Source organism: Mesoplodon mirus (genome assembly GCF_964341445.2).
Source record: "Mesoplodon mirus genome assembly, chromosome: 11".
Classification (NCBI taxonomy): Eukaryota; Metazoa; Chordata; class Mammalia; order Artiodactyla; family Ziphiidae; genus Mesoplodon; species Mesoplodon mirus.
This window is the reverse complement of record NC_138987.1, coordinates 61,598,761-61,610,456: the sequence shown is the minus strand read 5'-3', so window position 1 is coordinate 61,610,456 and position 11,696 is coordinate 61,598,761. Positions and strand designations below refer to the sequence as shown.

The 11,696-nt window shown below is 56.9% G+C and overlaps 1 protein-coding gene across 5 annotated transcripts; it reads right to left on the bottom strand.

Moving 5' to 3' along the window:
* Positions 1-122: 122 nt before the first annotated feature.
* Positions 123-11,075, bottom strand: GLI1 (GLI family zinc finger 1). 5 transcript variants are annotated; one of them, XM_082635631.1, is made up of 13 exons: positions 10,696-11,075; positions 7,918-8,149; positions 7,310-7,457; positions 6,987-7,079; positions 6,526-6,721; positions 6,127-6,271; positions 5,685-5,774; positions 5,457-5,594; positions 4,994-5,143; positions 4,210-4,374; positions 3,475-3,705; positions 2,671-2,938; positions 123-2,020 (listed from the first exon to the last, which is right to left on the bottom strand). In XM_082635631.1, exons 3-13 carry the CDS (start codon positions 7,407-7,409, stop codon positions 276-278), a joined length of 3,321 nt encoding a protein of 1,106 aa, XP_082491757.1. In that variant the 5' UTR covers positions 7,410-7,457; positions 7,918-8,149; positions 10,696-11,075; the 3' UTR covers positions 123-275. The 5 variants fall into 5 exon arrangements, with proteins under 5 accessions (XP_082491757.1, XP_082491756.1, XP_082491759.1 ...); XM_082635630.1 differs by having other exon boundaries at positions 7,310-7,436; XM_082635633.1 differs by lacking the exon at positions 7,918-8,149.
* Positions 11,076-11,696: the final 621 nt, after the last annotated feature.

The window sequence follows — 11,696 nt, the reverse complement described above, 5'->3', positions numbered from 1 at the left end:
AAGTGGATGGATTAACCCCTGCTTCTCTAGTTCCCCTGTCATCACCCCTCCCCCAAGATAATAACATATAAAGCAGGGCTCTTTCTGATGCAGTTCCTTTATTATCAGGAAACAGTGTCATTATCAAATTCCTCCCCAAATATAGTTAGACTGTGTACAGCCCCAGCCCATACCTCCCATCCCTGGGGTATTCCAGGGCGCTATGGCTCCTCCTCCTGACTTCTTTGTGGGGATGGAAACCCCTTAGGAAATGTGGATCTGTGATTCCCCACTCCTTAAGCACTAGAGTTGAGGAACTGTGTCTCCCCAGGCAGGGATCCCAGTAGGACACTCATGTTGCCCACAGCCATGTTGAGGGCCCCAGAAGGAGGTGGGGTATGTTCAGAGCTGTCCCTCTGATCATGGGAGGGGGGAGGACTCAGCCCCTGGGGCTCATCCAGAATAGCCACAAAGTCCAGCTGAGTGTTGTCGAGATCGAGAGAGTCCAGAGGGTTACACACCTGCCCTTCAGGAGGAGGGTACAAGGCTGGGCCCCCTCCCAGCCTGCCCACCTCAGGATGGCCACAACTGGGGTTGGTGCCCCCTGCCTTGAGGGGCCCATAGCAAGTGGGTAGTGGGGGCAGAAGTCGGGGTGGTGCTGCTGCCCTATGGGAAGCCTTGTTTGCCCCTACTGCAAAATTTTCATGGCATGGTGAAGGGGTAGGATAGGAGCCTGACTTGTGATTGGGCAAGTTAGGTGCAAAGCCAGGTCCATATGTGGCCACTTGTGCCTTGGCAGGGCTCACGCTAACCTGGGAACCCCCCAGAAACTTGGGACTCTGGTAGAGAGGGTCCTGGACGGGGGGATCTCCCCTGCCCCCTCCCTCCCACAGCAGCTCCTGTTGAGACTGAACATAATTACACACAAGCTGCGCCTTGAGCTGTCCTGTAGAATGAGTAGGGGACTCAAAATCCAGGTTGGGCCTGGGTTCTGAAGGAAGATAATCAGGAGGTGGCTGGGTATAGGTGCCTGACTGGGGATACTGGGGAGGGGGAGGCTGGGGATAGTGGGAGAAAAGAGGCTGTGAGCGTGGAGGCCCCTCACTGGGGTGGGCATTGAGGCAGGGTGCCAGTCCTGTGGAGTCAGAACCCACTGGACACCCCTGTTCCGGCTTCACCTGCACTTGTCCATAATGTTCAAGACGAGGACACTGGCCGTAGGCTCCAGCTGGAGGCTTGGGGCCTGGGTACAGCCCAGAGTGGGAAGGGAACTCACCCCATGTTTCTGGGGTGGGTTCAGGATAGGAGACCTGCTGGGGACAGGGGTTGGGGCCGTAGTTGGTAGGCGGACCAGGCCCAAGAGGCAGGGAGCCTGGACCTCTAGCTCCATAAGGCTCAGCTGCTGCCCCCTCAGGTCCCCCATATCCCAGAGTATCAGCAGGCAGGAAGTCCATATAGGGGTTCAGACCACTGCCCATCATGGAGGTCCCAACCTCTGGCTCCTCCCGTAGCCCTCTGGTATCCATGGCGACATTCTCAGTGATGCTGGGGGGCTGTGGTGAGTAGACAGAGGCTGGGAGTTGTGGATCAAAGTTCCGTCCTCCTCCTGCCACTGTGGAGGGTGTGTGGACACAACCCAAGCTCTTGAACCGCTGGACTCTGGCTGGGGCAGGGTGGTCAGCAGACCGGGCTGGGTCACTGGCCCTCCGGGTGACCCCTACGTTAGGGTTGTATCCTGGATACTCGGCTCGGCTTCTCCAGGGAGGTGCAGGAAGACCCCCCATCCGATCCAGGCTGGGTGCTGCAGTGGGTGGGGTACCACCTCCCCTGGCTGAAGCATATCTTGCCCGGAGCAGGTAGTGCTGGGCAGGCGTGAGGCCAGGCAGAGAGGATGCCCCATTCTCTGGTGGGGAACCAGGGGGGAAAGGGGAAGCCAGGGAGGAGCGGCGGCTGACAGTATAGGCTGAGCTGACGCTGCTGGAGCTGCTGCTGCGGCGGTCAAGAGATACTGGGGGGCCCAGACGGCGAGACCCAGGAGTGCCTGCAAGTGATAGGTAGAAAAGGCAGGGGGGCCAGGGAGCCCTCTGAGTCTCACCCTGCCTCCCCCAAGGGATAGCCTTGTCCTGGAATCCCAAGGAAGGCTCCTTAACTCTGACCACTCAGTTTTTTTTTTTTGTTTTTTTTGTTTTTTTGGTACGCGGGCCTCTCACTGTTGTGGCCTCTCCCGTTGTGGAGCACAGGCTCCCGACGCGCAGGCCCAGCGGCCATGGCTCACGGGCCCAGCCGCTCCGCGGCATGTGGGATCTTCCCAGACCGGGGCACGAACCTGTGTCCCCTGCATCGGCAGGCGGACTCTCAACCACTGTGCCACCAGGGAAGCCCAACCACTCAGTTTTGTCTCCTCCTTCACCCATGCCCTTTCTGCTTCTGGGTCACCAGGGGTTCAGGGTCTCTGTGAACAGTCCTACAGGTTGTACACTGCACAATCATAGGGGGCAGCATTTGCATCGTAGATTTTGTATGTCACAACAATTTTCTGATAGATGGAAGGAAAGCATCTTGAAGAAGGAGGACGTTTTTCTAATTGTACAAAGGAGCTGTATAGCAGCCCTGAAGGGTGAAGTCCTCCTTCCAACCCCAGGGAAGGTCCAGATCCCAGCCTAGCAACCACCCCCAACACCCATCTCTCACCGGTGTGGGTCAAGCTGGGCAGTTTGAGGCCCCGGGGCCCTATTGGTCGGAATTGGTGTAGCTGGTCCAGCCTAAGGTTCTCAAGGCGGCGAAGAGTAGACAGACTAGTGCCAGCAATGCAAGGCCCCTCGTCCAAGCTAGACAGGTCCTCAGTGCTGCCCCCTGCATTTCCAGTCATTTCCACACCACTGTCTGTATTGGCTGCGCTGCCTGCTGGGGAGTGGTCACTGCTGCAGGACGACTGGGCCCCAGGGCTTGGCTGTGGCTTCTGTGGGGAAGATGAGGGCTAAGGGTGGCACCCCTCCCCCTTCCCCACAGTTCCCTGAACTTGGTGAGTGACTAAAGCCTGTGTCCCAGTGACTGCTTAAGGGTATAGAGAGGGCTGAGCAAGTGAAAGACGAGGGCAAACTGGAGAAAAGGTGATGAGAAGAGCCTAGACTACCTTGACTCAAATTTGGGCTCTATGACCTTGAACAATTTATCTATGCCTGAGTTTCCTTATCTGAAAATGGGGAGAGTAAGTTCCTTTCTCATGAAGTTGTTGTGAGGAGTACGTGAAATTATACAGGCACAAGGCCTAAAATAATATACTAATTCCTATATATGAGTTTGTTGAACCCATTAAATAATTAATTACACTAAAATCCCTAGATTTGAGGTAGCCCAAGGAACAAAACTTGGATAAGAGACTGGGGGACCAGCCACAGAAGAGAGATTTGCACAGGAGGCGATGGACCAGTTGGGAGGGGACTAGAAAGATGTTAGCAGGGCAGGCGGGGGTATGGAGGCCGGGGGTTGCCTCACCATGGCACCCTCCGGTACAGTCAGTCTGCTCTCCTCCCTGATGGGGCCTCCATCCCGCTCCCTCTTGGGCTCCACTGTGGAAAGAGCCGGTGCCCGGGGCAGGGGGCCATCTCCTCGGTGCCGCTTGGTCACGTGGGCGTCAGGACCATGCACCGTCTTGACATGTTTCCGGAGCGAGCTGGGATCTGTGTAGCGTTTGGTGCAGCCAGGGAGCTTACACACATAGGGCTTCTGTTGAATGGAGAGTGAAGACAGCAGGCAACAGGATCAAAGCGGGAGAATTCAGAAGAAATGGGAAAAAGTGGTGGTAAGTGAGGACGAGGGGGGTCAGGGAGGAATGCATAGCACCCAAGGAAATAAGGAGAGTAGGGCCCTTGGAGTAAAGGATGAAAGGATCAAGGGGAAGATTAGGAAAACTGACAGCCCAGGCCTGGGAAAGATGAGGGGGTGAACCCAGGTCTGTGAGGCCTCATAAATTCAGGGGTTGAAGGGACCAGGGGTCTCTTCTAGTTAGAATGTGTCTATTTTAGTTTAGCCCTTTGGCTGGTTAGAGGAGGGATGGTAAGTGGAAAGTCTTGGTTTCAGAAAGACCTTCTTCAGGTGAATTATATGGGTCGGGGGTAGGGGGAACTCACCTCTGTGGAGAGGGTGCTGGGCTAAGGGATTTCTTATGGGGGAACCTCCCCAGTAGGTGGCTTCTTTAAGTAGGGAGGGTCTCTTGAGTGGGGCATTCACCTCATTGGAGTGGGTCCGATTCTGGTGCTTGGCTCGGTCACTGGCATTGCTGAAGGCTTTACTGCAGCCCTCGTGTTCACACATGTATGGCTTCTCACCCGTGTGTGACCGCAGATGTGTCTTCAGATTTTCCAGGCGTGAGTATGACTTCCGGCACCCCTCAAACTAGGGGACATGGGGGTCAAAGGATCGCTCTCAGACAGAAGGACATGGAGATTAGTGGAACCCTGAATCTCAAAAGGGACATATATCAGAGAATATAACTCAGGATGGGAGAGCACTGGGGCTTCAGAATTCCCAAAGTTCAGGGACAAGGGCGGGCAAGAGCTGGGGGAACAGAAGTAGCTGGAGGCACTCGGCCTGCAGGGACATGGAGCGGAGGCAGCGAGCAGCCCCTGGTCAAACCAGGGCACGTCTCCTGCATGGGGAGCCCAGACTGTCTTAGGAGGGGTCATCAGGGGAGCGTGTGTCCTCAGTGCAGGGCTTCCCCATCAGGCAGAGTTCCAGAGCCGGTGCCTAGGGCCCACTGTACTTCTAGGGGCCCACAAAAATGTTTTAATTTCTTTTAAAAACAAGGGGGAAAATTAGCTTTTAGGTCCAAGAAAGTGTTCTAATATATAATATCAATATGTTCATCTTCATACCAACCTAGTCATAAAATACAGCTTTTGAATATTTGTTTATGGAGGAAGGGACCTATAAAGGCAAAAGTCAGATTGGGCCCTGCCTTGGTAGGGGCTCCGATTTAGAAAGGAACCCTGAGCTTGGGGAGGGGGTGCCTCACCGTGCACTTATGTGGCTTCTCGCCTGTGTGTCTGCGCATGTGCACCACCAGCATGTACTGGGCTTTGAAGGGCCTCAGCTCCCTGGAGCAGCCCCCCCAATGGCACACAAACTCCTTCCGCTCTCCGTGGATGTGCTCGCTGTTGATGTGCTGAGGGAGAAGATGCAGAGGTTCTCTGCGGTTCCCTATGTCCCTGAGATCCACAACAGACCTGCCCTAGACCTCCCCACCCCACCATATCCCTCCATGGCTTCCCATCATGGGGGAAGAAGAGGCAGGAAGGACATCATAGCCTACAGCTCCGTTCTTCCAAGTTTCTAAAACAAAGCTACACCTCCTGAATTTCTGTCTACCCACTGGGCACCCAACCTCTGACCTCCTGCCCTTAGCCTGATTCCACCATGTCCCACCCAGAATGTCCTACAGGCTCCAGCCAGCACTCCTGTTACCCCCTGCGGCTCACATGCACCAGCTGCTCCTGGGAGTCGAATTCCTGACTGCAGCCATCCCAGCGGCAGTCAGTCTCATACACAGAATCGTGCTCAGGCTTCTCCTCTCTCTCCAGGTCTTCCCGCCCATCCAGCATCCCCAGCAGGGGATCCTAGGGTAGGAGAGAAAATCCTGGTGTCACCTGGGTGACAGCTTTTGTTTTGCTCAGGTTGCAGGGGTAAAGCTCCCCGCTCCCCCTTACCTGCGTGCCCGTGGAGTTGGGGCTGCACATATCACCTTCCAAGGGCTCCTCTGGGCGCTTGCTAAGCAGCGCATCCAGCTCAGACTTCAGCTTCCCCAAGGGCAGAGGTGAGGATGGTGAAGGGAGAAGTGAGCAGGAGGAAGGGAGAGCCCAGCCAGGTCTTCCTGCCCTGAGTGCCCCCACCCAAGCAGTTGGAACCCCTGGGTTTGGAAGAGACTTCCTCCTTAGACTGCACTGGTGAATGGGATGGGCGAAAGGTGGGATCTCATTTGGAAGAGACTGATTCAACCCCAAGGAGCGAACCCTGGCACCCATACCCCTTAATTTTTCTGGCACTGAAAACTTTTACATCCTCTGTTCTTCATTCACCTTTCCCCTAAAAAGTCTACCACCCACCCACCCTGAACTGAGGGAAATCAGGTGACAATATGAGGACACTCACCTGGCAAGTTGAGAGGGGTCCCCGGGACTGAGGATGTGGCATCATCCCACCCTGGGTGGGCTCATGGGGACCACAGGGCTGGACCCCGAAGGAAGGCGAGGTCCCTTTTTGGTGATTCATCTGGGGTGAGAATCCCAGAGATGGGCTGAGGAGGAGGAGGAGAGGCAGTTACTTAGGACTATCATCTCAGAAAGCCTCAGGAGTTCTTGAGCTCTTTGGAGGGTTTCTGGAAGACGGTATGGGAAGTGGTTGAGGCAGTCCCAGGGAAGTACTGAGGAGGGCTTCCACGCCTTTGAAGTGATAAGGATTCAAATAGGGTCAGGTGGTTTGGAGGGCTTGAGGCTTTTAATGGGGTTTGGTAGGGCCTTTAGGGGCCTCTTAGCCCGAGGCTGTCTGCACCTCATGGTGCCGATGGAGAGGTGACCATAGGAGCCCCCCGGAGATGCACAGCGTGAGTTGATGAAGGCCACGAGGGAGCTGGGTGAGGTGCGGATAACTGTCTGCAGGTCCAGGCTGGCGTCTGACAGAGGTGAGATGGAGAGAGCCCGCTTCTTGGTCAATTTGACTGCACTCCGGGGAGGAGGAAACAGTGGGGCTGGGGCAGGAAACAGGGGAGATAGATATGGTAAAGGAGCATGTCCCCCATGCATGCAGCCCATGGGTCCTGACTCTCAGCCAAAAGAAATGACACCAGACTCTGCCCTGTTGACCCTATCTGTGACCTCTTGATCATGCTCTGATTCCTTGATCCCATCTCCAAGCATTTCCTCTTCCAAAGTAGATGCCCTGCCCTCCAACTTTCTCCCTCAGGACAAGTCCCAAAGAGGCAGAAAGGAAAGAGATGTTGCCCGAAGCCTCACCCTCCGTGCAGCTGCTGGTCTCTCTGGCTGGCCCGTAACTGTGGGGGCCGGACATGAGGGTGGCCTGGTGGCAGAAGGGCAGGCCAGGCAGTCCTAGAAAAGAGATACAGCTGGAATGGGGGTTGGGAATGGAGGACACATAAGGTCTCACCTTGAAACCCCAGGTAAGGCCTGATCCCATATTCCAAGCCCCAATGACATGGGGCCTCAGATCTTTTCGTATATGGGAAACTGGCATGGGGCCGGCGATAGACGAGGGATCCCTGGGACTGGGTGAGAGATCTGCCAGTCATCAAGGTCCGGGGATTGGTGTATGCACTGACCTTCTGTCCCCATGCTGGGAGCCCCCTGACTGGGGAGGGGCCGGAGACAGCATGGCTCGCCATAGCTACTGACTGGCGGTGGGGTCATCGAGTTGAACATGGCGTCTCAGAGGAGAGTGTGGGGACACTGCAGGAGGGGAAGGGAGATCTGCAAGTTATAAAGGCAGGAGAGAAATATGGAAGGTCAGATAACTAACTCAGATGCTGCACCCTGGGCAGAGCACCTCCAAGACATCCGCCGTGGGAAATCAAGTTGAAACGAGCTTCACTCAGCCAGGGGAGGGTAAGGAGAGAAGTCCCATAGAGGCAGAGGCAGTCTTGGGGATCTTTGTGGGAACTGGGTGGGAGCTTTGCCTGCGTGGTGTGTGTGTGTGTGTGTGTGTGTGTGTGCGCGCGCGCACGCGTGTGTGTGTGTGTGTGTGTGTGTGTGTGTGTGTGCGCGCGCGCACGCGTGTGTGTGTGTGTGTGTGTAGGGGGAGTGTTGTGGACTAATTGTGCCTGTGAGCTTCAGGTGATTTTATACCATGGGCCCTCTGTTTCATCTTGTTCTGACCATGGGCCAGCTTTGAGGGGTGGGATGGGGGAACTCAGGAGGAGGAGTGACTGACCTCAGGCACTGGGCTGGCTGCTCAGCCTGAGCCCCTCTCCCTTTCTTCATTTGTTGCTTGCTGCCTAGGGACAGCCCGTCTACAACCTCTCCAGTGTCCAGCAGAGGGAGCCCTCGCCACAGCCCAGACAGGCTGGCGGGGCCAGGAGGGAGCCCAGATGATCTGTCCTTTCCTCTCTAAGGCAGAAAACTGTGTGGAAGGGGATAAAGTTTCTGAGGAGAGCCTCCAGGGTCTGTTGGGTACAAAGGATGGAAGCTGGTGTTATTCAGGGGTGGTTTGAATCTGGGCGCCCGCCTAACTCTTTTGGTCTGTTTTGGGGGAACAGGAAAGGGGCTGTGAGGGAAAACTTTGGGAAAATACACACACACACACACACACACACACGTCATCCATTAGAGAGGAGTAGTGAGGGAGAAGAGGGTGCCGCTGTCCGCTTTTCTCCTCAAACTCCAGTTTTTACTCCACCCCGGGTTTTCCTGTCTCCCGGGACTGAGGGTGGGGTGGGGCGGGGTAGGGTGGAGAGCGACAGGGAGCGGGCCGGCCGGCGCGGTGGGTGATCCCAGGATGCTGGGATTTAGGGTGAGGGCGGGGGTAAGATGGGGAGCGGAACCCGGACCCCATGACCCAGCCCGAGCCCCGCAGCCTGGGCTGTACTCTTCCTAACTCCTCCTTTACCAGCGGAGATCCGGATCCTGCAACCAAGACCTCCCAACTCGACCTTGGCACTACTTTGGGGGGGGGGCACAGCTGGCTGGCAGCTGGATGGGGGGACACTTCTCCCGCCTCTTTCCTCTATGACTCACCCAGGGGAAGGAGGCGGGGGCTAGCAAACGACCCCCCAAAACTAAAGAGACTCCCCCAAACATGCCTACTCAGTCATCTTCCTGCCCCAGTGCCCAGCCATAGGGGAGGCCGAGATGGAAATTGGGCGACATCCCTCCTCACCCACGCGTGCCACAGCCCACCCACGTCTCCCCTTCACATTAGTGAAAGGAAGATTTCGCCAACTTTTCCAGCTTCAGAAAATTAAGTTTTTCTGGGGTGTGGATGAGAGCGCAGGATGGGGCAGGGAGCTCCAGGGTTCCCTTGCTGGAGCCCTGAATCATCCTCTATGTCTCCCAATTTTCCAGAATCCCCCCTCGCACCCCCGCTCCCCAACTCCCAGGAGTCGGCCCCGCCCCCCTTCTCCCGGTCCCGCCTTCCCCGCCCCCGTGCCTCCTCGGCCCACCCAAGTCGCCGCCGCAGGCTCTGGCTGCAGACGGCTCCGCTTCCCCCGCCCGCCCCGGGAGCCCAGTCGAGCGAGCCGCAGCGGAGTGGAGGGAGGGTGGACTGAGAGGCGGGACACATTCTTCCCTCCTCCCCTCAGTGCATCCAGAGAGCTGGCATTGGCGCCCGTGGTGGGGGGGGCACTGTTGGAGAGTGGGAGTCCCCTTGGTGGGGTGAAAAAGAAGAACCCAGAAACTACAGGGAGAGAAAGTGACTAGGGTAAATAAAATAAGGTGTGTCTGGGGAGGGGGAGGGGCCAGGACACCTTAGGTTCCCGGGTATCCCAGCTGGCTTCCCAAGGGTTAACCCCTCCAGACCCCCGGGAACCCCCTAGTGACGTCAAGGGCGGGGTCTGTGCCGCCTGGCAGGGGATGCCTGGGAGATAATGGGGGGTGTCTCTGGACCCCGCCCCCCAAGGAAAACCCACCCTTATTCCGGCCCTTACAACTCCCCCCCCGGGAAACTGCGCTGCCTTCTCCCTCTACTGGACCGTAAAGACCTATCCTATGAAGACCCCAGTTCTCCAGCGCCCTAAAACCTTCAGTCCCCAGTGTCTATGGGATCCCCTTTCCCTAATCCTGTCCCCAAAGCTAGCTGCCCAGGACGGATTGTTTCGGGGTCATGGGGCCTGAAAGAGGCTTCAGAGCGGGGAGCAAGGGCAGGCAGGGTGGTCTGAGCCAGAGGAGGGGCCTCGGTCCCCAGCTCCCGTTCGGGAGGGGGGCCAACGGTGATGCACAGGCAGGCAGTGGCCAGTGGTCCCGCCCCATCCCAGTAGGGGTCTCCCTGTGGCTGGCCCCAGCTGCCCTGGTGGTCCTGAGGTCAGAGGGTCAAGACAAGGTCTCCTCAGCTCCTCCTTAGCATCCTGCCCACAGCCATTGGGACCCAGGAGTCCAAATTCCTTGGGGAGTCTTCCTAGGGCCTAAACTAGAGACTGACTCCACCAGCCCCCTTACTACTCCAGAAGACAATTCTTTTTCCCCAAAATACATGCACCAGCAAGCACATCTGTCACAAGACAGGTCAGATCTTTAAGCCCAGCCGCCCCCCAGTGGCTTTGTCACCTCACACACCCTATCTAGGAGACTCTCCGTAGCTGTTCCCTCCTTTCAGAAACACTGATGTCTTCCTGCCCTGCGCTCACAATCACACCTGGAGTCCCCTCTCTATCACGCAGACCTCCAGCTAACCGTCCTTCCAACCTCTTCATCCCAACCTCATTAAAGTGAGATGTTCCTAACATGTGGGAGAGGCGGAGACAAACAAAGAGATCCACAGTTGCCTGAGACAGAGACACACAGACTGTCAGAAGAAAAAAATACAGAGAAAGGGAGATACATTTGAAAAAATTCTCCAAACTTTCTAATATCTTATCCCAGGCTCTCCCACTCTTATTTTGCCTCTATGCCCTAGGTCTCCCGCCTTGGCTGGGCAGAGACCCTCGCAAGTAGAGCATCCCCTCAGGTCCCTTCCCCCACCGCTCCCAGGTGGTCCCCCTCCTGCCCCCCTTCTCACCTCTGTCTGGGCGCAGGGCTCGGGATGCGCGGTCCAGGGCTGGAGTCTGGGCTGGGGGGTGTGCGGTGGGGAGGGGGGGGCGGACAGGGCTACAGCAGTGCAGCCTCGGGGCCACCCCCACCCCCCAACCTGGCCCCCAGCCCTCCAGCCGGCCCAGCCCGCCGGGCCGCGAGCCGGGACCACCCGCGAGAAGCGCAAACTTTTTTTTCCCTTTTGCAAAAACTTTTTCTCTAGCCGCTGGCGCGCCGCCGCTCTTCCCGCTCGCCCCTCACCTCCCTCCTATTTCCCTCCCTCTTGCCGTTCTGGAGGATGAGGCGGGGTAGCTGGAAGCAAGAGAGGGGGTGCCGGGCTTATTGCACCCCCAGGACCCCCAGGATCCTCCCCCTCCCTTGAGGCACCCTATACTGCCTAACCCCCCCCCCCCCCGCTGAACATGCTGCTAGTAGTGGGCAGTAAATCCCGGCGTGGATCCCTGGATCGGCTGCCTACGAAGAGGCCCTGAATCAGAGCCAGAAAAAACAAATTGAGAAATATATTGGGGGGCTGAGGGGTGACGAAAAAACTCACCCGAGAAAAATAATATTGGAAGTAGGGTCGTCGACTTTAGTTGGTGCTAACTGAGCATTCCGTGACTATCCTGTAGTTTTTCTGCCGGCCTCACCCTTTGGATAGAACATGAAGGGGTTGGGACAGATTTGGGGTGGAAACAGGATTGGGACAGAGTTGGGTTGGGAGCCCTGGGCGGAAGGTGAGGGGTCCATGGAGCATAAAAGGGAGGAGCAGCGGCTGAGGCTCTGGGTGCAGCGCAGGGCCTGTGTTCACAAAGTTGCTAAGGAACCCTGAGACTGAAGCACTGCTCCCGGAGAACTCCTACTTTCCTTCATCTCGAGACTGGAGACTGGGACCACCTCTGCACCTCTACGCGGCACTCTCTCTTTCTGCTCTTCAAGGCTGTCTGCTCCCTCTGCTGGTCTTTCTGGCACATGACACCTTCTTCGAGT

What these genes read in the sequence shown, in the direction of transcription:
- GLI1 (XM_082635631.1), bottom strand. Translation starts at nt 7,409, where the DNA reads ATGTTCAACTCGATGACCCCACCGCCAGTCAGTAGCTATGGCGAGCCA. An exon ending in CCAACTCCACGGGCACGCAG is followed by an intron (nt 5,595 to 5,684) that starts GTAAGGGGGAGC and finishes CTCCTACCCTAG; the next exon opens with GATCCCCTGCTGGGGATGCT. An exon ending in CCCAGGAGCAGCTGGTGCAT is followed by an intron (nt 5,144 to 5,456) that starts GTGAGCCGCAGG and finishes CTTCTCCCTCAG; the next exon opens with CACATCAACAGCGAGCACAT.